The sequence below is a fragment of the Bombina bombina genome, chromosome 8 (genome assembly GCF_027579735.1).
Source record: "Bombina bombina isolate aBomBom1 chromosome 8, aBomBom1.pri, whole genome shotgun sequence".
Taxonomy (NCBI): Eukaryota; Metazoa; Chordata; class Amphibia; order Anura; family Bombinatoridae; genus Bombina; species Bombina bombina.
The window spans coordinates 304138106-304163592 of record NC_069506.1 but is presented as its reverse complement, the minus strand read 5'-3'; the positions used below and the strand labels follow the sequence as shown (position 1 = coordinate 304163592).

The following is a 25487-nucleotide window of genomic DNA, read 5'->3' as shown; positions in this document are numbered from 1 at the left end:
CTTCAGAGAATTCCAGACAGCGCCCCAACCTAGTAGGCTGGCGTCTGTTGTTACAATTGTCCAGTCTGGCCTGCTGAATGGCATCCCCCTGGACAGGTGTGGCCGATAAAGCCACCATAGAAGAGAATTTCTGGTCTCTTGATTCAGAGTGGGGGACAAATCTGAGTAATCCCCATTCCACTGACTTAGCATGCACAATTGCAGCGGTCTGAGATGTAGGCGTGCAAAAGGTACTACGTCCATTGCCGCTACCATTAAGCCGATCACCTCCATGCATTGAGCTACTGACGGGTGTTGAATGGAATGAAGGACACGGCATGCATTTTGAAGCTTTGTTAACCTGTCTTCTGTCAGGTAAATCTTCATTTCTACAGAATCTATCAGAGTCCCCAAGAAGGGAAAACTTGTGAGTGGAAAGAGAGAACTCTTCTTTTCGTTCACCTTCCATCCATGCGACCTTAGAAATGCCAGTACTAACTCTGTATGAGACTTGGCAGTTTGAAAGCTTGAAGTTTGTATCAGAATGTCGTCTAGGTACGGAGCTACCGAAATTCCTCGCGGTCTTAGTACCGCCAGAAGAGTACCCAGAACCTTTGTGAAGATTCTTGGAGCCGTAGCCAGTCCGAATGGAAGAGCTACAAACTGGTAATGCCTGTCTAGAAAGGCAAACCTTAGATACCGGTAATGATTTCTGTGAATCGGTATGTGAAGGTAAGCATCCTTTAAATCCACTGTGGTCATGTACTGACCCTCTTGGATCATGGGCAAAATTGTTCGAATCGTTTCCATCTTGAACGATGGAACTCTTAGGAATTTGTTTAGGATCTTTAAATCCAAGATTGGCCTGAAAGTTCCCTCTTTTTTGGGAACTACAAACAGATTTGAGTAAAACCCTTGTCCTTGTTCCGACCGCGGAACTGGATGGATCACTCCCATTAATAAAAGATCTTGTACGCAGCGTAGGAACGCTTCTTTCTTTATTTGGTTTGTTGATAACCTTGACAGATGAAATCTCCCTCTTGGGGGAGAGGATTTGAAGTCCAGAAGGTATCCCTGAGATATGATCTCTAACGCCCAGGGATCCTGAACATCTCTTGCCCAAGCCTGGGCGAAGAGAGAAAGTCTGCCCCCTACTAGATCCGGTCCCGGATCGGGGGCCCTCGATTCATGCTGTCTTAGGGGCAGCAGCAGGTTTCCTGGCCTGCTTGCCCTTGTTCCAGGACTGGTTAGGTTTCCAGCCTTGTCTGTAGCGAGCAACAGCTCCTTCCTGTTTTGGTGCAGAGGAGGTTGATGCTGTTCCTGCTTTGAAATTACGAAAGGAACGAAAATTAGACTGTCTAGCCCTAGGTTTGGCTTTGTCCTGAGGCAGGGCATGGCCTTTACCTCCTGTAATGTCAGCGATAATCTCCTTCAACCCGGGCCCGAACAAGGTTTGCCCTTTGAAAGGTATATTAAGCAATTTAGATTTAGAAGTAACATCAGCTGACCAGGATTTTAGCCACAGTGCTCTGCGTGCCTGAATGGCAAATCCGGAATTCTTAGCCGTAAGTTTAGTTAAATGTACTACGGCATCTGAAATAAATGAGTTAGCTAACTTAAGGGCTTTAAGTTTGTCTGTAATCTCATCTAGTGTAGATGATTGAAGTGTCTCTTCCAGAGACTCAAACCAAAATGCTGCTGCAGCCGTGACAGGCGCAATACATGCAAGAGGTTGCAATATAAAACCTTGTTGAACAAACATTTTCTTAAGGTAACCCTCTAATTTTTTATCCATTGGATCTGAAAAGGCACAGCTATCCTCCACCGGGATAGTGGTACGCTTAGCTAAAGTAGAAACTGCTCCCTCCACCTTAGGGACCGTTTGCCATAAGTCCCGTGTGGTGGCGTCTATTGGAAACATTTTTCTAAATATCGGAGGGGGTGAGAACGGTACACCGGGCCTATCCCACTCCTTAGTAACAATTTCAGTAAGTCTCTTAGGTATAGGAAAAACATCAGTACTCGCCGGTACCGCAAAATATTTATCCAACCTACACATTTTCTCTGGTATTGCAACTGTGTTACAATCATTCAGAGCCGCTAACACCTCCCCTAGTAATACACGGAGGTTTTCCAGCTTAAATTTAAAATTTGAAATATCTGAATCCAATCTATTTGGATCAGAACCGTCACCCACAGAATGAAGTTCTCCGTCCTCATGTTCTGCCGCCTGTGACGCAGTGTCTGACATGGCCCTAATATTATCAGCGCACTCTGTTCTCACCCCAGAGTGATCACGCTTGCCTCTAAGTTCTGGTAATTTAGCCAAAACTTCAGTCATAACAGTAGCCATATCCTGTAATGTGATTTGAAATGGCCGCCCAGATGTACTCGGCGCTACAATATCACGCACCTCCCGAGCGGGAGATGTAGGTACTGACACGTGAGGCGAGTTAGTCGGCATAACTCTCCCCTCGTTGTCTGGTGAAATATGTTCAATTTGTACAGATTGACTTTTATTTAAAGTAGCATCAATACAGTTAGTACATAAACTTCTATTGGGCTCCACTTTGGCATTAGCACATATAGCACATGTATCTTCCTCTGAATCAGACATGTTTAACACACTAGCAATTAACTAGCAACTTGGAAATGCTTTTTTAAAGTAATTTACAATAATATGAAAACGAACTGTGCCTATAAGAAGCACAGAAAAAATTATGACAGTTGAAAATAATTAAGTTATAGCATCAATCTTTGTCAGAAATATACAATTTTAGCAAAGGATTGTTCCCATTAGCAAAGGATAACTAACCCAGGCAGCAGAAAAAAATACACAAATAAACGTTTTTTATCACAGTCAACTACAATCTTCACAGCTCTGCTGTGATGATTACCTCCCTCAAAAAAGGCTTTGGAGATCCCTGAGTTCTGTAGAGATGAACCGGATCATGCAGGAAGAAAATGAACCTCTGACTGAGTTTTTTGATGCGTAGTAAAAGCGCCAAAAATGGCCCCTCCCCCTCACACATAACAGTGAGAGAGATCAGTGAACTGCTTTAATTTAAACAAAAACTATTGCCAAGTGGAAAAAATAGTGCCCAAAACATTTTTTCACCCAGTACCTCAGAGAAATAAACGTTTTTACATGCCAGCAAAAAAACGTTTAACCTCAATAAATTAATTGTTATTTAAAACCTATTGCAAGTCCCTGCAAATTAGGTTAAGTCTATGCATACAGTATAAATCCAGTGAAGTACCATTCCCCAGAATACTGAAGTGTAAAATATACATACATGACAGCCTGATACCAGCTACATCTACTGCATTTAAGGCTGAGTTTACATTATAACGGTATAGCAGGATTTTCTCATCAATTCCATGTCAGAAAATAACAAACTGCTACATACCTCTTTGCAGATTAATCTGCCCGCTGTCCCCTGATCTGAAGTTTACCTCTCCTCAGATGGCCGAGAAACAGCAATATGATCTTAACTACTCCGGCTAAAATCATAGAAAAAACTCCGGTAGATTCTTCTTCAAATTCTACCAGAGAATGAATAACACACTCCGGTGCTATTATAAAATAACAAACTTTTGATTGAAGTTAATAAACTAATTAAATCACCACAGTCCTCTCACACATCCTATCTATTCGTTGGGTGCAAGAGAATGACTGGAGGTGACGTAGAGGGGAGGAGCTATATAGCAGCTCTGCTGGGTGAATCCTCTTGCACTTCCTGTAGGGGAGGAGATAATATCCCAGAAGTAATGATGACCCGTGGACTGACCACACTTAACAGGAGAAAATAACAATCCCCAACTCAGAAGCACCTTGGAAGGGATCCCCCTAAGACTAGCTTGCTAACACATATCCCATGCGCAACAGCCGCAGCAGAGACACTACAAACCCAATTGTCTGCAGAGCAGTGAATCCAAAGGTTACTACAGCAAGCTGACCCAGGGAATCCGACTATAAGGCGCAGAAAAGCCCAATGAGCAACAGTCACTCAGAAAACCTGGCCAACCATGACCAGGTCAAGTAGTCCGAGTAAGGACATAGCCCAAGTTCCCAGGAACTGGTTCCAAACCAGCCCTTAAAGGGAAACTGAACCTACATTTTTTCTTTCATGAATTCAGATAGAGCATGCAATTTTAAGCAACTTTCTAATTTACTCCTATTATCAATTTTTCTTCGTTCTCTTGCTATCTCTATTTGAAAAAACAGAATTTATGTTTACCTGATAAATTACTTTCTCCAACGGTGTGTCCGGTCCACGGCGTCATCCTTACTTGTGGGATATTCTCTTCCCCAACAGGAAATGGCAAAGAGCCCAGCAAAGCTGGTCACATGATCCCTCCTAGGCTCCGCCTACCCCAGTCATTCGACCGACGTTAAGGAGGAATATTTGCATAGGAGAAACCATATGGTACCGTGGTGACTGTAGTTAAAGAAAATAAATTATCAGACCTGATTAAAAAAACCAGGGCGGGCCGTGGACCGGACACACCGTTGGAGAAAGTAATTTATCAGGTAAACATAAATTCTGTTTTCTCCAACATAGGTGTGTCCGGTCCACGGCGTCATCCTTACTTGTGGGAACCAATACCAAAGCTTTAGGACACGGATGAAGGGAGGGAGCAAATCAGGTCACCTAAATGGAAGGCACCACGGCTTGCAAAACCTTTCTCCCAAAAATAGCCTCAGAAGAAGCAAAAGTATCAAACTTGTAAAATTTGGTAAAAGTGTGCAGTGAAGACCAAGTCGCTGCCCTACATATCTGATCAACAGAAGCCTCGTTCTTGAAGGCCCATGTGGAAGCCACAGCCCTAGTGGAATGAGCTGTGATTCTTTCGGGAGGCTGCCGTCCGGCAGTCTCGTAAGCCAATCTGATGATGCTTTTAATCCAAAAAGAGAGAGAGGTAGAAGTTGCTTTTTGACCTCTCCTTTTACCGGAATAAACAACAAACAAGGAAGATGTTTGTCTAAAATCCTTTGTAGCATCTAAATAGAATTTTAGAGCGCGAACAACATCCAAATTGTGCAACAAACGTTCCTTCTTTGAAACTGGTTTCGGACACAGAGAAGGTACGATAATCTCCTGGTTAATGTTTTTGTTAGAAACAACTTTTGGAAGAAAACCAGGTTTAGTACGTAAAACCACCTTATCTGCATGGAACACCAGATAAGGAGGAGAACACTGCAGAGCAGATAATTCTGAAACTCTTCTAGCAGAAGAAATAGCAACCAAAAACAAAACTTTCCAAGATAATAACTTAATATCAACGGAATGTAAGGGTTCAAACGGAACCCCCTGAAGAACTGAAAGAACTAAGTTGAGACTCCAAGGAGGAGTCAAAGGTTTGTAAACAGGCTTAATTCTAACCAGAGCCTGAACAAAGGCTTGAACATCTGGCACAGCTGCCAGCTTTTTGTGAAGTAACACAGACAAGGCAGAAATCTGTCCCTTCAGGGAACTTGCAGATAATCCTTTTTCCAATCCTTCTTGAAGGAAGGATAGAATCTTAGGAATCTTAACCTTGTCCCAAGGGAATCCTTTAGATTCACACCAACAGATATATTTTTTCCAAATTTTGTGGTAAATCTTTCTAGTTACAGGCTTTCTGGCCTGAACAAGAGTATCGATAACAGAATCTGAGAACCCTCGCTTCGATAAGATCAAGCGTTCAATCTCCAAGCAGTCAGCTGGAGTGAAACCAGATTCGGATGTTCGAACGGACCCTGAACAAGAAGGTCTCGTCTCAAAGGTAGCTTCCAAGGTGGAGCCGATGACATATTCACCAGATCTGCATACCAGCTCCTGCGTGGCCACGCAGGAGCTATCAAGATCACCGACGCCCTCTCCTGATTGATCCTGGCTACCAGCCTGGGGATGAGAGGAAACGGCGGGAACACATAAGCTAGTTTGAAGGTCCAAGGTGCTACTAGTGCATCCACTAGAGCCGCCTTGGGATCCCTGGATCTGGACCCGTAGCAAGGAACTTTGAAGTTCTGACGAGAGGCCATCAGATCCATGTCTGGAATGCCCCACAGCTGAGTGACTTGGGCAAAGATTTCCGGATGGAGTTCCCACTCCCCCGGATGCAATGTCTGACGACTCAGAAAATCCGCTTCCCAATTTTCCACTCCTGGGATGTGGATAGCAGACAGGTGGCAGGAGTGAGACTCCGCCCATAGAATGATTTTGGTCACTTCTTCCATCGCTAGGGAACTCCTTGTTCCCCCCTGATGGTTGATGTACGCAACAGTTGTCATGTTGTCTGATTGAAACCGTATGAACTTGGCCCTCGCTAGCTGAGGCCAAGCCTTGAGAGCATTGAATATCGCTCTCAGTTCCAGAATATTTATCGGTAGAAGAGATTCTTCCCGAGACCAAAGACCCTGAGCTTTCAGGGATCCCCAGACCGCGCCCCAGCCCATCAGACTGGTGTCGGTCGTGACAATGACCCACTCTGGTCTGCGGAATGTCATCCCTTGTGACAGGTTGTCCAGGGACAGCCACCAACGGAGTGAGTCTCTGGTCCTCTGATTTACTTGTATCTTCGGAGACAAGTCTGTATAGTCCCCATTCCACTGACTGAGCATGCACAGTTGTAATGGTCTTAGATGAATGCGCGCAAAAGGAACTATGTCCATTGCCGCTACCATCAAACCGATCACTTCCATGCACTGCGCTATGGAAGGAAGAGGAACGGAATGAAGTATCCGACAAGAGTCTAGAAGTTTTGTTTTTCTGGCCTCTGTCAGAAAAATCCTCATTTCTAAGGAGTCTATTATTGTTCCCAAGAAGGGAACCCTTGTTGACGGAGATAGAGAACTCTTTTCCACGTTCACTTTCCATCCGTGAGATCTGAGAAAGGCCAGGACAATGTCCGTGTGAGCCTTTGCTTGAGGAAGGGACGACGCTTGAATCAGAATGTCGTCCAAGTAAGGTACTACAGCAATGCCCCTTGGTCTTAGCACAGCTAGAAGGGACCCTAGTACCTTTGTGAAAATCCTTGGAGCAGTGGCTAATCCGAAAGGAAGCGCCACGAACTGGTAATGCTTGTCCAGGAATGCGAACCTTAGGAACCGATGATGTTCCTTGTGGATAGGAATATGAAGATACGCATCCTTTAAATCCACCGTGGTCATGAATTGACCTTCCTGGATGGAAGGAAGAATAGTTCGAATGGTTTCCATCTTGAACGATGGAACCTTGAGAAACTTGTTTAAGATCTTGAGATCTAAGATTGGTCTGAACGTTCCCTCTTTTTTGGGAACTATGAACAGATTGGAGTAGAACCCCATCCCTTGTTCTCTTAATGGAACAGGATGAATCACTCCCATTTTTAACAGGTCTTCTACACAATGTAAGAATGCCTGTCTTTTTATGTGGTCTGAAGACAACTGAGACCTGTGGAACCTCCCCCTTGGTTGAAGCCCCTTGAATTCCAGAAGATAACCTTGGGAGACTATTTCTAGCGCCCAAGGATCCAGAACATCTCTTGCCCAAGCCTGAGCGAAGAGAGAGAGTCTGCCCCCCACCAGATCCGGTCCCGGGTCGGGGGCCAAAATTTCATGCTGTCTTGGTAGCAGTGGCAGGTTTCTTGGCCTGCTTTCCCTTGTTCCAGCCTTGCATTGGTCTCCAAGCTGGCTTGGCTTGAGAAGTATTACCCTCTTGCTTAGAGGACGTAGCACTTTGGGCTGGTCCGTTTCTACGAAAGGGACGAAAATTAGGTTTATTTTTTGCCTTGAAAGGCCGATCCTGAGGAAGGGCGTGGCCCTTACCCCCAGTGATATCAGAGATAATCTCTTTCAAGTCAGGGCCAAACAGCGTTTTCCCCCTGAAAGGAATGTTAAGTAGCTTGTTCTTGGAAGACGCATCAGCTGACCAAGATTTCAACCAAAGCGCTCTGCGCGCCACAATAGCAAACCCAGAATTCTTAGCCGCTAACCTAGCCAATTGCAAAGTGGCGTCTAGGGTGAAAGAATTAGCCAATTTGAGAGCATTGATTCTGTCCATAATCTCCTCATAAGGAGGAGAATCACTATCGACCGCCTTTATCAGCTCATCGAACCAGAAACATGCGGCTGTAGCGACAGGGACAATGCATGAAATTGGTTGTAGAAGGTAACCCTGCTGAACAAACATCTTTTTAAGTAAACCTTCTAATTTTTTATCCATAGGATCTTTGAAAGCACAACTATCCTCTATGGGTATAGTGGTGCGCTTGTTTAAAGTGGAAACCGCTCCCTCGACCTTGGGGACTGTCTGCCATAAGTCCTTTCTGGGGTCGACCATAGGAAACAATTTTTTTAAAAATGGGGGGAGGGACGAAAGGAATACCGGGCCTTTCCCATTCTTTATTAACAATGTCCGCCACCCGCTTGGGTATAGGAAAAGCTTCTGGGAGCCCCGGGACCTCTAGGAACTTGTCCATTTTACATAGTTTCTCTGGGATGACCAACTTGTCACAATCATCCAGAGTGGATAATACCTCCTTAAGCAGAATGCGGAGATGTTCCAACTTAAATTTAAACGTAATCACATCAGGTTCAGCTTGTTGAGAAATGTTCCCTGAATCAGTAATTTCTCCCTCAGACAAAACCTCCCTGGCCCCATCAGACTGGGTTAGGGGCCCTTCAGAACCATTATTATCAGCGTCGTCATGCTCTTCAGTATCTAAAACAGAGCAGTCGCGCTTACGCTGATAAGTGTTCATTTTGGCTAAAATGTTTTTGACAGAATTATCCATTACAGCCGTTAATTGTTGCATAGTAAGGAGTATTGGCGCGCTAGATGTACTAGGGGCCTCCTGAGTGGGCAAGACTCGTGTAGACGAAGGAGGGAATGATGCAGTACCATGCTTACTCCCCTCACTTGAGGAATCATCTTGGGCATCATTGTCATTGTCACATAAATCACATTTATTTAAATGACTAGGAATTCTGGCTTCCCCACATTCAGAACACAGTCTATCTGGTAGTTCAGACATGTTAAACAGGCATAAACTTGATAACAAAGTACAAAAAACGTTTTAAAATAAAACCGTTACTGTCACTTTAAATTTTAAACTGAACACACTTTATTACTGCAATTGCGAAAAAACATGAAGGAATTGTTCAAAATTCACCAAATTTTCACCACAGTGTCTTAAAGCCTTAAAAGTATTGCACACCAAATTTGGAAGCTTTAACCCTTAAAATAACGGAACCGGAGCCGTTTTTAACTTTAACCCCTTTACAGTCCCTGGTATCTGCTTTGCTGAGACCCAACCAAGCCCAAAGGGGAATACGATACCAAATGACGCCTTCAGAAAGTCTTTTCTAAGTATCAGAGCTCCTCTCACATGCGACTGCATGTCATGCCTCTCAAAAACAAGTGCGCAACACCGGCGCGAAAATGAGGCTCTGCCTATGATTTGGGAAAGCCCCTAAAGAATAAGGTGTCTAAAACAGTGCCTGCCGATATTATTATATCAAAATACCCAGATTAAATGATTCCTCAAGGCTAAATATGTGTTAATAATGAATCGATTTAGCCCAGAAAAAGTCTACAGTCTTAATAAGCCCTTGTGAAGCCCTTATTTACGATCTTAATAAACATGGCTTACCGGATCCCATAGGGAAAATGACAGCTTCCAGCATTACATCGTCTTGTTAGAATGTGTCATACCTCAAGCAGCAAGAGACTGCTCACTGTTCCCCCAACTGAAGTTAATTGCTCTCAACAGTCCTGTGTGGAACAGCCATGGATTTTAGTGACGGTTGCTAAAATCATTTTCCTCATACAAACAGAAATCTTCATCTCTTTCCTGTTTCTGAGTAAATAGTACATACCAGCACTATTTCAAAATAACAAACTCTTGATTGAATAATAAAAACTACAGTTAAACACTAAAAAACTCTAAGCCATCTCCGTGGAGATGTTGCCTGTACAACGGCAAAGAGAATGACTGGGGTAGGCGGAGCCTAGGAGGGATCATGTGACCAGCTTTGCTGGGCTCTTTGCCATTTCCTGTTGGGGAAGAGAATATCCCACAAGTAAGGATGACGCCGTGGACCGGACACACCTATGTTGGAGAAAGAAGGCATCTAAGCTTTTTTTTTTTCAGAACTCTGGACAGCAGTTTTTTTATTGGTGGATGAATTTATCCACCAATCAGCAAGGACAATCCAGGTTGTTCACCAAAAATGGGCCGGCATCTAAAATTACATGCTTGCATTTCAAATAAAGATAGAAAGAGAAAGAAGAAAAATTGATAATAGGCGTTAATTAGAAAAATGCTTAAAATGTCACGCTCTATCTGAATCACGAAAGAAAAAAATTTGGGTTCAGTGTCCCTTTAAGCCTAAAAGTCCGGTAACAACCCACAGTGGGATCCACAAGGGAAAACGCTGAGTAAAGCCTCATGAACCGGAAGCTCCAGGGAGAAAACAGTTCCGGGCCACCAATTGTTTAAACAAACAATACCCGAGAACGTAACACCCCGTCTGATATGAAAAACCAGACCACAGGGGATATCAATGCATATCCATATCAACCCGGATAACGAGAAGAACTCGCAAGCCCCGACTTAAGGAAGGGACCACCCTTTGCCGGAGTCCAATGCTCCAAAGGAGCCAAGGTGGGAAAATTTGTACAACGACCCTAGGGCCCCTAGACTTACAAACAGCCTCAGGACAACAAGGCAAGGAAATACCGCAAGGTCAAAACCCCTCGAGCAAGGCTGGTCTCCTCATACAAACAGAGGATCACTGGGAGAAAAAGGTGCAAAGCATCCCCAGCTCCGGGAAGAACCCAAGCAAAGCCCAAGGAGATCACGCCCAGAGTCCCTAACAGGGACAACCATCTCCCAGAGGGTAACCCAGGTCCTTAAAAGGAGACCTAACCCACACGGAGACAACGGAGGAAGACCCAAAAGGTCTCCTAAAACAGCTAGACAGTACACAGTCAATGTGCAATAGCTGCAGCTGGTTACATACTGCAAACCATGCGCTGCAAGGCAGCTGTCAAACTACTAACTGCTGAGGACCAAGTTCACAAAGGACAAGTCCCGAGCCGTAAAAACGGCCAACCGCTCAAGACGGTGGGAAGAGGGCGCTAAGCCCCCCAACCCTCCACTACGTGGGGAAGGGAACTCTAGGGTCCGATAACACCAGACCAAGAGAGAGAGACGCAGCGGAAACACCACGACCCAGTCATCCAGATTGAAGGCTATAAGGACTGAGATAATCCTTCCCGCTTCACGGACCCACAGGTCCTCTAGAATGCTTAGTAAAATAATGATAACATAAGCAATCGGTGCCTTGACCAGACCAGCCAAGCAGAACAGCACCATGTGTCTGAACAGCCCCAAGACAGAACCGAACCCAACAGGACCAGCCTGCAACCTGGGTCCTAAACATCAAGCTGAAAATCCTTCCTCAGAGGGGAAGAAGGGAAAACAGACAACCATAGGACTAACATGTCCCCAAAAACACTTCAGCAGAAGTAACAGCGTATCGATCCCAGTTAAAGATTCCCGAAGGAAACAAATAAACAAAAGAAAAGACATCCTAATCAGATAAAAAGAAAATATAAGGCAACCCGTAGGTTAACGCCCAAGAAGAAAACAGGCCCACCCGCAGGACCAGCCAAACGGAGCCCTACTCTTCCAAAAAAAGTGGGAAAGATCTCAATAAAGAACAGTCTGATTACATCATTCCCACGTGTCTAATGAGGTGCACCATTTGAAGAAGCAGGGTCATTTAATAACTGAAAAACATGTCTGAGTAAAGAAGGTGTGCAACTCTGTAACGAAAGGCACAACACTCAGGGACAGCTACACCCGCAGGGAACTGTACAGGCCCTCCCCAAGGCGGTAGGCCCGGGACAATAGGGCACGAGCACAATCGCACATACACGTCTGGACTCTGCAGACAAATAATCGCCAAGAATATGTGGAAGCGAAAACGTGCTGCAACCTCTGGGGGAACAAGCCGTCCTGCATGGAGGAATAATCATAATCTGGGTTATCTGCATGTGTAGAAGTATGAAGCGGTAGGGAACTCGCTCGCGGATGGCTCAGCTGTCCCTTGAGTCCCCGAGCCTGAGGAGCAAGGCGCTCTAATACGCAACACCGAACATACCTGATTGACATGTGTCAACGAGGCCAATTCGGATTCTCCCCCGGACAAAGATCCTGAATCTGAAATTAGAACAGTCTCAGTATCAGAATCCTCCATAACTGAGTCTGAAATTTGAACAGTCTCAGCATCGGAATCCTCCATAACTAGAGAAAATGCCAATATGGACTATAAGACAAAACAAAATGGCACCTGACACCCACAATGGCTGGGGCACTCACCACCTCCTATGAACCAGACCACTGCGAAATAGAATTTCTCCGTTCGCCAAACGGTCTGGAATGCGGAAATGGAAGACGGAGCGTAATCACGCCGGCCAGAAGGTGAACCGTATAGTCCTTAAAAGCGCGCCCAACCATAAGGTCACGTCACTTCCAAAGGCCTTTATGTTCCAAGCCATGAGCCCATTTAACACTACACATAAGCAGATTGAACACATAACAAACATGATTAAAACCCCGTTCTGTTCAATACCCCCCTCAGGAGATATGAACCCTTGATTCCAAGATACTAAAAGGAGACTCATTGTGACCCTTAGGTTAAGTTAGTCCCGCAAGGTGGTAGCCTCTCGGGAAAACATCTGTATTACAGTACATTCACGAAGAAAGAAAATGAAACAATCTTACCAGAATCTATGCCGTGGAACAGGAACAAGGCCCTTCAAGTGTGATGTCACTGTGTCGGATGCCGCAACTGGTGATGACACGTCTTGTAGAGAAGCCGGGAGAGGAGACTACAATCCCCAGACTGCAGTGCGGTGCACCGGATGAACGGAGGGAGCCAATCCACCAGGGGATATCACAGAAAACAAAAGAAATCCGGTGCACTCGGGGGTAAGAAAAATATGCAGAAGATTGCTTTATTAGATAAAATTCAAAGTGGGATACACATGAGTGACAAAAAAGTCCAGAAAGGGTGCAATCCTGACGCGTTTCGCGCTGTTACAGGCGCTTAGTCATAGGATAACTAAGCGCCTGTAACGGTGCGAAACGCGTCAGGATTGCACCACTTTCTGGACTTTTTTGTCACTCATGTGTATCCCACTTTGAATTTTATCTAATAAAGCAATCTTCTGCATATTTTTCTTACCCTCGAGTGCACCGGATTTCCTTCAAGTGTGATGCATAGTAGCATCGCCTCCACCATGGGCTTGAGAGAAGAAATCAGGCAGCAGAGCGAAGTTTGACAACGCCGATTGCTTGAGGAGCTGTTAACATGAGTCGGGATGGTTTTGCAGAAAGAATCTCCCTGCATATCCGGACTCTAACTTTCATCCAAGCCCTCACTGAGAGGCTGACAGGATTACCTAAAACTCCTGTCCGATGTTGAAGAGTACTATCCTCCATAAGAGACAAATTAAATTATGATACTTCTCTGCAAACCTCCTGGGACGAAAGGCAAAGAATGACTGGGGGATGAGGGAAGTGGGAGGAGTATTTAAGCCTTTGGCTGGGGTGTCTTTGCCTCCTCCTGGTGGCCAGGTTCTTATTTCCCAAAAGTAATGAATGCAGCTGTGGACTTTAAGAAGAAAAAAAGGGATTGTCTCTCTTTTTAAACAAACATTTTCAAGTACACTGTCCCTTTAAAAAGCAATCAATGAATAGGAATAGCTGTAACTTAATGTATTATTTTTTATGTTCTTATACACAAGGTCTTATGACTTAAGTCACATGACAAGGAAGAGGAAAAATAAGAGATTGATATAATTTTCAGGTAATTTGGTAGGTGGAAAAAGTATTCAACTGTAAAGGAATTTGGGTTTATGCATACATATTTACCACAACATGTTGAACAAATGGAAAATCGCTCTTGGACAATGCCTTTTTTATTTAAGAAATAGAGAACTGAGGTGTGTAAATATACTATTTCAAGAATGGATGAAAAGTATTGAAATAAAAAGGAAAGTGAGACAGACAAGATTCTGCAATATGATGACAACCATTTCATAGGCAGAACTGGTAATTTAGAGGTTGAGCTACTTACCAGAGTGAATAAGCATGTGCTGCTTTAAGTTCTGGATCCGAGTGAAACGTACACCGCAGGTAGGACATTGGAAAGGTCTGTCTGGGCCATTTGGACTGGGACGCTCAGTGCTGCTTGTGGTTGGTGCTAAGTACAGCTGGTATGGATACTGGACATTCTCCAGTCTAAGGGTAAAAATATCCCATCATTTTATTAGACTAAGATATAACCTGTAAAATCTTCATCCATATATGAAAGACACCTTTACTCTAGATGTTTTTGCAAAGAAAACAAACCACAGAGATAAACCAAGTCTTTTCTGAAAAAGAAGATAACACACACCTTTCAATATAACAAGACAGCAAACAGAACACTCAAAAAGCTGATAGTCAAATCTCTAAGAACCTTCAGATACACAATCACAGAAAACAAAACCTAAAGAACATGGCCTCACTAGTCACTGTAGACACTGGATGTCATCACTGTTTTATTAAAAGGGACATAATACTCATATGCTAAATCACTTGAAACTGATGCAGTATAACTGTAAAAAGCTGACAGAAAAATATCACCTGAGCATTTCTATGTAAAAAATTAAGATATTTTACCTCACAACTTCCTCAGGTCAGCAGAGTAAGTTCTGTGTAAAAGGTTATACTCAGCTGCAGGTAAAAAAATAAATAAAAAAATGAAGAAATGAACTGCAGCCAATCAGCATCAGCAGTGCTGAGGTCATGAACTCTTTTACTGTGATCTCATGAGATTTCACTTAACTCTCATGAGATTTCATAGTAAACTTACTTAAACTGAATAGGGAAATAACATGAGGCTCAACCCCTTAGCTGTCCCGGGACAAACATACTGATTTGCTGCTTAGAAGTCCTTTACAATGGAATGTAGCTACTGAGGAACTTTTAAGGTAAAATATCTTTCTTTTTTACATAGAGATGTTCAGGTGATATTTTCTAGTCAGCTTTTTGCAGCTATGCTGAATCACTTTCAAGTGTTTCAACATTTGGGTATCATGGCCCTTTAATGTATATCTTGTGTTCAAGATATGGGACAGACCATTGTTACCATAATTACTCTTACTCCTCTTAAAACCCAAAATAATATAACATATAATAGTGTAATATTGTTTTTAAATTTAATTTTTTTAAATTTAAAAAATGTTTTGTTACTCTTTTTTTTGTTATGAATCAATGGGGCAGTTGGATGTGGAATTTGGTTATGTTGTTGTAACAGTGCAGTATTAAATGTGCGGAAATTGCTCTCCAATGTTTATTTATTTATGTAAAATAGAGGTTTTTGCTCATTGCAGCCACATCCCATTTAATTGGGCTGAGCTTGCAGAAATAGCAATTCCCTTATCTTTCTCTATACACAAAGTCCCACTTATCTTAGCTTATTACTTACAGAGAGCAACTGAAAATTAACATTGTTAGTATCCATCTCCATCACCCCACTGGGCTGCTGCTACCTCTGTTATAATTCACAAAAAAAGAAGCAGCACCACCAAAATATCTTCAACAGATTTATTCGTGCAAACTGCACAGTATCCAAGCCAGACCAAAAACTAGCAACATTTCGGACTTAGTCCTTAATCATGCATAGTTACACCTATTAATACAGCTTAAATACACCTATAAACCACACCCACCATACATCATACCTGTAGCACACCTGATATGATGCCATCTAGTGGTCATTAGCAAAATTACAATAACAAAATATCAATGTCAATCTAACAACATACAACTAATAATTAATCAACAAGATAAAACATAATTTTCCTAGAGCACAATACAATTATATGATACAGAATCCCATCAATCACCACAGTTAATCTGGCGTAACCCCTTACAGGCATAGAGACCAATCAAGCTCTCTATTCATCCCCTTAGGGTACATGGTATCTAATTTACTAATCCAAAAGACTTCTCTTATTTTTAACCTCTTGGTTCTATCCCCACCTCGTCTAAGGTGTCCTACCTGTTCCAATATTTGAAACCTCAACTGAATTAAATTGTGCCCGGCATATAAAAAATGATTGGCAACTGGGGTGTCTAATTTTTTGTTCGTATACTACTTTTATGCTGAGTTATCCGTTCACGGACTGTGCAGGTGGTCTCCCCAATGTACCCCAACCCACATGAGCATTTAATGTAATACACTGCAAAGTCAGTGTGGCAAGTATAGTGTCCACTGATGTCAAATTTTTTTACCCGTGCTAGGATGACTAAATGTAGGGCCCTTAATTATATTATTGCAGTTGGAGCAACCAAGGCATGGAAAACAGCCAGAGTTCTTTTTGCTAATATAGCCTTGCATTAAGGCCTTTCGAAGGGCCAATATCCTGTGGTGCTGTAAGTAAAATAATGAGTCAAGATGACAGATACAATACCCTATATAGGGAGTTTATTTTACAATGTTAAGCATCGTCTTGCGCTGTAATTATTTTTTATTTGAGGATCATTATTACTTGCAGTTACAAGGCACTGCCATGGGTTCCAATGTTGCCCCTACATACGCCAACATATATATGAATGTATATGAGTAACATTTTGTATATGGTCAACCACTATTCTTACAGTATGGCGCCACCTGGTGGCGATACATTAATGACATCTTTGGCGTATGGTTGGGCAACATTGGAACCTTGGAAGAATTTGTTAATGATCTAAACTCCGCTACCTGTCATATTAAATTGAAATTGGTATGTAGTGAGGAGAGTGTTGTTTTCCTGGATACTAGGGTACTTAAAAGTACACAGGGTCTTGTAGTGGATCTACACAAGAAAGAAACAGACTGCAACACTCTCTTGCACTATAACAGTATTCACCCCCCTTCTTTGATTAGGTCTCTCCCTAGGAGAAAACTCTTAAGGGTAAAAATTATTGTCTCTGAGACAGGCCCTGTAGAGCAAAGATTAGCACAAATGGGTGACCTCTTCAGGGATCGGGGTTATCCATCAATCTTAATACAAAAAGAAATTGAAGATGTGAGGTAAATTCCCAGACAAAATTTATTGGATCATAAAGAGGGTAAAGAGAAAAAGAAATCTAATAGATTAATCTTTGTCAGCCAGTTTTCAAAATTGAGCAATAGGATACGTAAAATAATTTCCAATCATTGGCATATATTACAGACCTACAACCCCGATGTACTGAAGTTTAGAGAGCCCCCTATGCCTGCCTTTAAAAGAGGCAGAAATCTGAAAGATTTATTGGTACATGCCGATATTGGCCCTTCGAAGGCCTTAGTGCAAGGCTATATTGTCAAAAAGAACTCTGGCTGTTTTCCATGCCTTGGTTGCTCCAACTGCAATAATATAATTAAGGGCACTACATTTAGTCATCCTAGCACGGGTAAAAAATTTGACTTTGCGGTGTATTACATTAAATGCTCAGTAGTATAAGAACAAAAAAATTAGACACCCCAGTTGCCAATCATTTGTTATCTGCAGGGCACAATTTAACTCAGTTGAGGTTTCAAATATTGGAACAGGTAGGACACCTTAGACGAGGTGGGGATAGAACCAAAAGGTTAAAAAACATAATTTATGCTTACCTGATAAATTCCTTTCTTCTGTAGTGTGATCAGTCCACGGGTCATCATTACTTCTGGGATATTACTCCTCCCCAACAGGAAGTGCAAGAGGATTCACCCAGCAGAGCTGCATATAGCTCCTCCCCTCTACGTCACTCCCAGTCATTCGACCAAGGACCAACGAGAAAGGAAAAGCCAAGGGTGAAGTGGTGACTGGAGTATAAATTAAAAAATATTTACCTGCCTTAAAAACAGGGCGGGCCGTGGACTGATCACACTACAGAAGAAAGGAATTTATCAGGTAAGCATAAATTATGTTTTCTTCTGTTAAGTGTGATCAGTCCACGGGTCATCATTACTTCTGGGATACCAATACCAAAGCAAAAGTACACGGATGACGGGAGGGATAGGCAGGCTCTTTATACAGAAGGAACCACTGCCTGAAGAACCTTTCTCCCAAAAATAGCCTCCGATGAAGCAAAAGTGTCAAATTTGTAAAATTTGGAAAAAGTATGAAGCGAAGACCAAGTTGCAGCCTTGCAAATCTGTTCAACAGAGGCCTCATTCTTGAAGGCCCAAGTGGAAGCCACAGCTCTAGTAGAATGAGCTGTAATTCTTTCAGGAGGCTGCTGTCCAGCAGTCTCATAAGCTAAACGAATTATGCTACGAAGCCAAAAAGAAAGAGAGGTAGCGGAAGCTTTTTGACCTCTCCTCTGCCCAGAGTAAATGACAAACAGAGAAGACGTTTGTCGAAATTCCTTAGTTGCCTGTAAGTAAAATTTTAGAGCACGGACTACATCCAGGTTGTGCAGTAGACGTTCCTTCTTTGAAGAAGGATTTGGGCATAAAGAAGGAACAACAATCTCTTGATTGATATTCCTGTTAGTAACTACCTTAGGTAAGAACCCAGGTTTAGTACGCAGGACTACCTTATCCGAATGAAAAATCAAATAAGGAGAATCACAATGTAAGGCTGATAATTCAGAGACTCTTCGAGCCGAGGAAATAGCCATTAAAAATAGAACTTTCCAAGATAACAACTTTATATCAATGGAATGAAGGGGTTCAAACGGAACGCCCTGTAAAACATTAAGAACAAGGTTTAAACTCCATGGTGGAGCAACAGTTTTAAACACAGGCTTAATTCTGGCCAAAGCCTGACAAAAAGCCTGGACGTCAGGAACTTCTGACAGACGTTTGTGTAACAGAATGGACAGAGCTGAGATCTGTCCCTTTAATGAACTAGCAGATAAACCCTTTTCTAAACCTTCTTGTAGAAAAGACAATATCCTAGGAATCCTAACCTTACTCCAAGAGTAACCTTTGGATTCACACCAATATAGGTATTTACGCCATATCTTATGGTAAATCTTTCTGGTAACAGGTTTCCTAGCCTGTATTAAGGTATCAATAACTGACTCAGAAAATCCACGTCTTGATAAAATCAAGCATTCAATTTCCAAGCAGTCAGCTTCAGAGAAGTTAGATTTTGATGTTTGAAGGGACCCTGTATCAGAAGGTCCTGTTTCAGAGGTAGAGACCAAGGTGGACAGGATGACATGTCCACCAGGTCTGCATACCAAGTCCTGCGTGGCCACGCAGGTGCTATTCGAATCACTGATGCTCTCTCTTGTTTGATTCTGGCAATCAATCGAGGAAGCAACGGGAAGGGTGGAAACACGTAAGCCATCCTGAAGTCCCAAGGTGCTGTCAGAGCATCTATCAGGACTGCTCCTGGATCCCTGGATCTGGACCCGTAACGAGGAAGCTTTGCGTTCTGTCGAGACGCCATGAGATCTATCTCTGGTTTGCCCCAACGTCGAAGTATTTGGGCAAAGACCTCCGGATGAAGTTCCCACTCCCCCGGATGAAAAGTCTGACGACTTAAGAAATCCGCCTCCCAGTTCTCCACTCCCGGGATGTGGATTGCTGACAGGTGGCAAGAGTGAGACTCTGCCCAGAGAATTATCTTTGATACTTCCATCATAGCTAGGGAGCTTCTTGTCCCTCCCTGATGGTTGATGTAAGCTACAGTCGTGATGTTGTCCGACTGAAACCTGATGAACCCCCGAGTTGTCAACTGGGGCCAAGCCAGGAGGGCATTGAGAACTGCTCTCAATTCCAGAATGTTTATTGGCAGGAGACTCTCCTCCTGACTCCATTGTCCCTGAGCCTTCAGAGAATTCCAGACGGCACCCCAACCTAGAAGGCTGGCGTCTGTTGTTACAATTGTCCAGTCTGGTCTGCTGAATGGCATCCCCCTGGACAGATGTGGCAGAGAAAGCCACCATAGAAGAGAATTTCTGGTCTCTTGATCCAGATTCAGAGAAGGGGATAAGTCTGAGTAATCCCCATTCCACTGACTTAGCATGCACAGTTGCAGTGGTCTGAGGTGTAAGCGTGCAAAGGGTACTATGTCCATTGCCGCTACCATTAAGCCGATTACCTCCATGCATTGAGCCACTGACGGGTGTTGAATGGAATGAAGGGTGCGGCAAGCACTTTGAAGTCTTGTTAGCCTGTCCTCTGTCAGGTAAATCTTCATTTCTACAGAATCTATAAGAGTCCCCAGGAAGGGAACTCTTGTGAGTGGAACGAGTGAACTTTTCTTTTCGTTCACCTTCCATCCATGTGACCTTAGAAATGCCAGCACTAACTCTGTATGAGACTTGGCAGTTTGAAAGCTTGAAGCTTGTATCAGAATGTCGTCTAGGTATGGAGCTACCGAGATTCCCCGCGGTCTTAGTACCGCCAGAAGAGCACCCAGAACCTTTTTATCTCAGTCAAACTATAATTCTCACAGCTCTGCTGAGAGAAATTACCTCCCTCAAAATAAGTTTTGAAGACCCCTGAGCTCTGTAGAGATGAACCGGATCATGCAGGGAATACAATGAGTTGCTGACTGAAATATTTGATGCATAGAAAAAGCGCCAAAAAAACGGCCCCTCCCCCTCACACACAGCAGTGAGGGAGAACAGAAACTGTCAGAAAAACAGATTAAACAACTGCCAAGTGGAAAAATAGTGCCCAAACATTTATTCACACAGTACCTCAGCAAATGAAAACGATTTTACATTCCAGCAAAAACGTTAAACATAATCTCTAGTTATTAAACAGCTTTATGTATTTCTTACAGTGTAATTCTAGTGAAGTACCATTCCCCAGAATACTGAAGTGTAAAGTATACATACATGACATTATATCGGTATGGCAGGATTTTCTCATCAATTCCATTGTCAGAAAATAAAAACTGCTACATACCTCTATGCAGATTCATCTGCCCGCTGTCCCCTGATCTGAAGTTTACCTCACTCCTCAGATGGCCGAGAACAGCAATATGATCTTAACTACTCCGGCTAAAATCATAGCAAAACTCTGGTAGATTCTTCTTCAAACTCTGCCAGAGAGGTAATAACACACTCCGGTGCTATTTTAAAATAACAAACTTTTGATTGAAGATATAAAACTAAGTATAATCACCATAGTCCTCTCACACATCCTATCTAGTCGTTGGGTGCAAGAGAATGACTGGGAGTGACGTAGAGGGGAGGAGCTATATGCAGCTCTGCTGGGTGAATCCTCTTGCACTTCCTGTTGGGGAGGAGTAATATCCCAGAAGTAATGATGACCCGTGGACTGATCACACTTAACAGAAGAAATAAGTCTTTTGGATTAGTAAATTAGATACCATGTACCCTAAGGGGATGAATATAGAGCTTGATTGGTCTCTATGCCTGTAAGGGGTTACGCCAGATTAACTGTGGTGATTGATGGGATTCTGTATCACATAATTGTATTGTGCTCTAGGAAAATTATGTTTTATCTTGTTGATTAATTATTAGTTGTATGTTGTTAGATTGACATTGATAATGTGTTATTGTAATTTTGCTAATGATCACTAGATGGCATCATATCAGGTGTGCTACAGGTATGATGTATGGTGGGTGTGGTTTATAGGTGTATTGAAGATGTATTAACATTAGGTGTAACTATGCATGATTAAGGACTAAGTCCGAAACGTTGCTATTTTTTGGTCTGGCTTGGATACTGTGTAGTTTGCACAAATAAATCTGTTGAAGATATTTTGGTGGTGCTGCTTCTTCTTTTTTTATTTATGCTTATTTGGGTATTGTGCAGTACCCTTGAAGCTTGCACACCTCCCTGATCCCAGGTGCTGGAATTTTCATTGGGCTACCTCTGTTATACATAGCTTTACTTTAGAGAAACTAAAGTATTCATATTTTCAGTATAGGTGGCAGGTTTAACAGGCAAAATGAGTTATTTTAAATTAAAAAAAATAAAAGTAAAGGAGCTCGTTGTAAACACTTAAATAAACTTCAGCAGTTAGAATAGATTGGTGGGGACACAATAAACTCAATCAAGTACCCTAATCAAATCAATCAAATACCCTAGACAACAAGCAAGCATCAGAAGACAGGCTGTGACAGTGCATGGGGTTGTGCGTGTTGTACACAGTCACACGGTGCACAGACTTACCGGTCGTCATCGTCTGCATGAACATTGGCGCTGGCAGTGCCCTGTAGTGTGGGTAGTCCTTCACCAACCCCCTCATCTATTGAACCTAATCAGAATGAAAAACATAATTTATGTAAGAACTTACCTGATAAATTCATTTCTTTCATATTAGCAAGAGTCCATGAGCTAGTGACGTATGGGATATACATTCCTACCAGGAGGGGCAAAGTTTCCCAAACCTCAAAATGCCTATAAATACACCCCTCACCACACCCACAAATCAGTTTAACGAATAGCCAAGAAGTGGGGTGATAAGAAAAAAGTGCGAAAGCATAAAAAATAAGGAATTGGAATAATTGTGCTTTATACAAAAAAATCATAACCACCACAAAAAAGGGTGGGCCTCATGGACTCTTGCTAATATGAAAGAAATGAATTTATCAGGTAAGTTCTTGCATAAATTATGTTTTCTTTCATGTAATTAGCAAGAGTCCATGAGCTAGTGACGTATGGGATAATGACTACCCAAGATGTGGATCTTTCCACGCAAGAGTCACTAGAGAGGGAGGGATAAAATAAAGACAGCCAATTCCGCTGAAAAATAATCCACACCCAAAATAAAGTTTAAATTATAAGCAGAAGATTCAAACTGAAACAGCTGCCTGAAGTACTTTTCTACCAAAAACAGCTTCAGAAGAAGAAAACACATCAAAATGGTAGAATTTAGTAAAAGTATGCAAAGAAGACCAAGTTGCTGCTTTGCAAATCTGATCAACCGAAGCTTCATTCCTAAACGCCCAGGAAGTAGAAACTGACCTAGTAGAATGAGCTGTAATCCTTTGAGGCGGAGTTTTACCCGACTCGACATAAGCATGGTGAATTAAAGATTTCAACCAAGATGCCAAAGAAATGGCAGAGGCCTTCTGACCTTTCCTAGAACCGGAAAAGATAACAAATAGACTAGAAGTCTTTCGGAAATTCTTAGTAGCTTCAACATAATATTTCAAAGCTCTAACAACATCCAAAGAATGCAATGATCTCTCCTTAGAATTCTTAGGATTAGGACACAATGAAGGAACCACAATTTCTCTACTAATGTTAGAATTCACAACCTTAGGTAAAAATTTAAAAGAAGTTCGCAACACCGCCTAATCCTGATGAAAAATCAGAAAAGGAGACTCACAAGAAAGAGCAGATAATTCAGAAACTCGTCTGGCAGAAGAGATAGCCAAAAGGAACAAAACTTTCCAAGAAAGTAATTTGATGTCCAACGAATGCATAGGTTCAAACGGAGGAGCTTGAAGAGCCCCCAGAACCAAATTCAAACTCCAAGGAGGAGAAATTGACTTAATGACAGTTTTATACGAACCAAAGCTTGTACAAAACAATGAATATCAGGAAGATTAGCAATCTTTCTGTGAAAAAGAACAGAAAGAGCAGAGATTTGTCCTTTCAAGGAACTTGCAGACAAACCTTTATCCAAACCATCCTGAAGAAATTGTAAAATTCTCGGAATTCTAAAAGAATGCCAGGAAAAATGATGAGAAAGACACCAAGAAATCTAAGTCTTCCAGACTCTATAATATATCTCCCTAGATACAGATTTACGAGCCTGTAACATAGTATTAATCACAGAGTCAGAGAAACCTCTTTGACTAAGAATCAAGCGTTCAATCTCCATACCTTTAAATTTAAGGATTTGAGATCCTGATGGAAAAAAGGACCTTGCGACAAAAGGTCTGGTCTTAACGGAAGAGTCCACGGTTGGCAAGAGGCCATCCGGACAAGATCCGCATACCAAAACCTGTGAGGCCATGCTGGAGCTACCAGCAGAACAAACGAGCATTCCTTCAGAATCTTGGAGATTACTCTTGGAAGAAGAACTAGAGGCGGAAAGATATAGGCAGGATGATACTTCCAAGGAAGTGACAATGCATCCACTGCTTCCGCTAGAGGATCCCTGAATCTGGACAGATACCTGGGAAGTTTCTTGTTTAGATGAGAGGCCATCAGATCTATTTCTGGAAGTCCCCACATTTGAACAATCTGAAGAAATACCTCTGGGTGAAGAGACCATTCGCCCGGATGTAACGTTTGGCGGCTGAGATAATCCGCTTCCCAATTGTCTATACCTGGGATATGAACCGCAGAAACTAGACAGGAGCTGGATTCCGCCCATACCAGAATTCGAGATACTTCCTTCATAGCCAGAGGACTGTGAGTCCCTCCTTGATGATTGATGTATGCCACAGTTGTGACATTGTCTGTCTGAAAACAAATGAACGATTCTCTCTTTAGAAGAGGCCATGACTGAAGAGCTCTGAAAATTGCACGGAGTTCCAAAATGTTGATCGGTAATCTCACCTCCTGAGATTCCCAAACCCCTTGTGCTGTCAGAGACCCCCAAACAGCTCCCCAACCTGTCAGACTTGCATCTGTTGAAATTACAGTCCAGGTCGGAAGAACAAAAGAAGCCCCCTGAACTAAACGATGGTGATCTGTCCACCACATCACAGAGTGTCGTACAATCGGTGTTAAAGATATTAATTGAGATATCTTTGTGTAATCCCTGCACCACTGGTTCAGCATACAGAGCTGAAGAGGTCGCATGTGAAAACGAGCAAAGGGGATCGCGTCCGATGCTGCAGTCATAAGACCTAGAATTTCCATGCATAAAGCTACCGAAGGGAATGATTGTGACTGAAGGTTTCGACAAGCTGATATCAACTTTAGACGTCTCTTGTCTGTCAAAGACAGAGTCATGGACACTGAATCTATCTGAAAACCTAAAAAGGTTACCCTTGTCTGAGGAATCAATTAACTTTTTGGTAAATTGATCCTCCAACCATGATCTTGAAGAAACAACACAAGTCGATTCGTATGAGATTCTGCTAAATGTGAAGACTGAGCAAGTACCAAGATATCGTCCAAATAAGGAAATACCACAATACCCTGTTCTCTGATTACAGACAGAAGGGCACCGAGAACCTTTGTAAAAATTCTTGGGGCTGTAGCTAGGCCAAACGGTAGAGCCACAAACTGGTAATGCTTGTCTAGGAAAGAGAATCTCAGAAACTGATAGTGATCTGGATGAATCGGAATATGCAGATATGCATCCTGTAAATCTATTGTGGACATATAATGCTCTTGCTGAACAAAAGGCAGGATAGTCCTTACAGTTACCATTTTGAATGTTGGTATCCTTACATAACGATTCAATATTTTTAGATCCAGAACTGGTCTGAAGGAATTCTCCTTCTTTGGTACAATGAAGAGATTTGAATAAAACCCCAGCCCCTGTTCCAGAACTGGAACTGGTATAATTACTCCAGCCAACTCTAGATCTGAAACACATTTCAGAAATGCTTGAGCCTTCGCTAGGTTTACT

The 25487-nt window shown here is 42.6% G+C and overlaps 1 protein-coding gene across 1 annotated transcript in view; it reads right to left on the bottom strand.

The window, feature by feature from the left end:
- Positions 1-25487, bottom strand: part of ZBTB44 (zinc finger and BTB domain containing 44) — a 278080-nt gene that overhangs the window by 66768 nt on the left and 185825 nt on the right. Inside the window, exons 3-4 of the mRNA XM_053691161.1 lie at positions 22121-22205; positions 14096-14259 (exon numbers count right to left, since the gene is read on the bottom strand). Coding sequence (XP_053547136.1) covers positions 14096-14259; positions 22121-22205 — 249 coding nt within the window. The remainder of the gene's footprint in view (positions 1-14095; positions 14260-22120; positions 22206-25487) is intronic.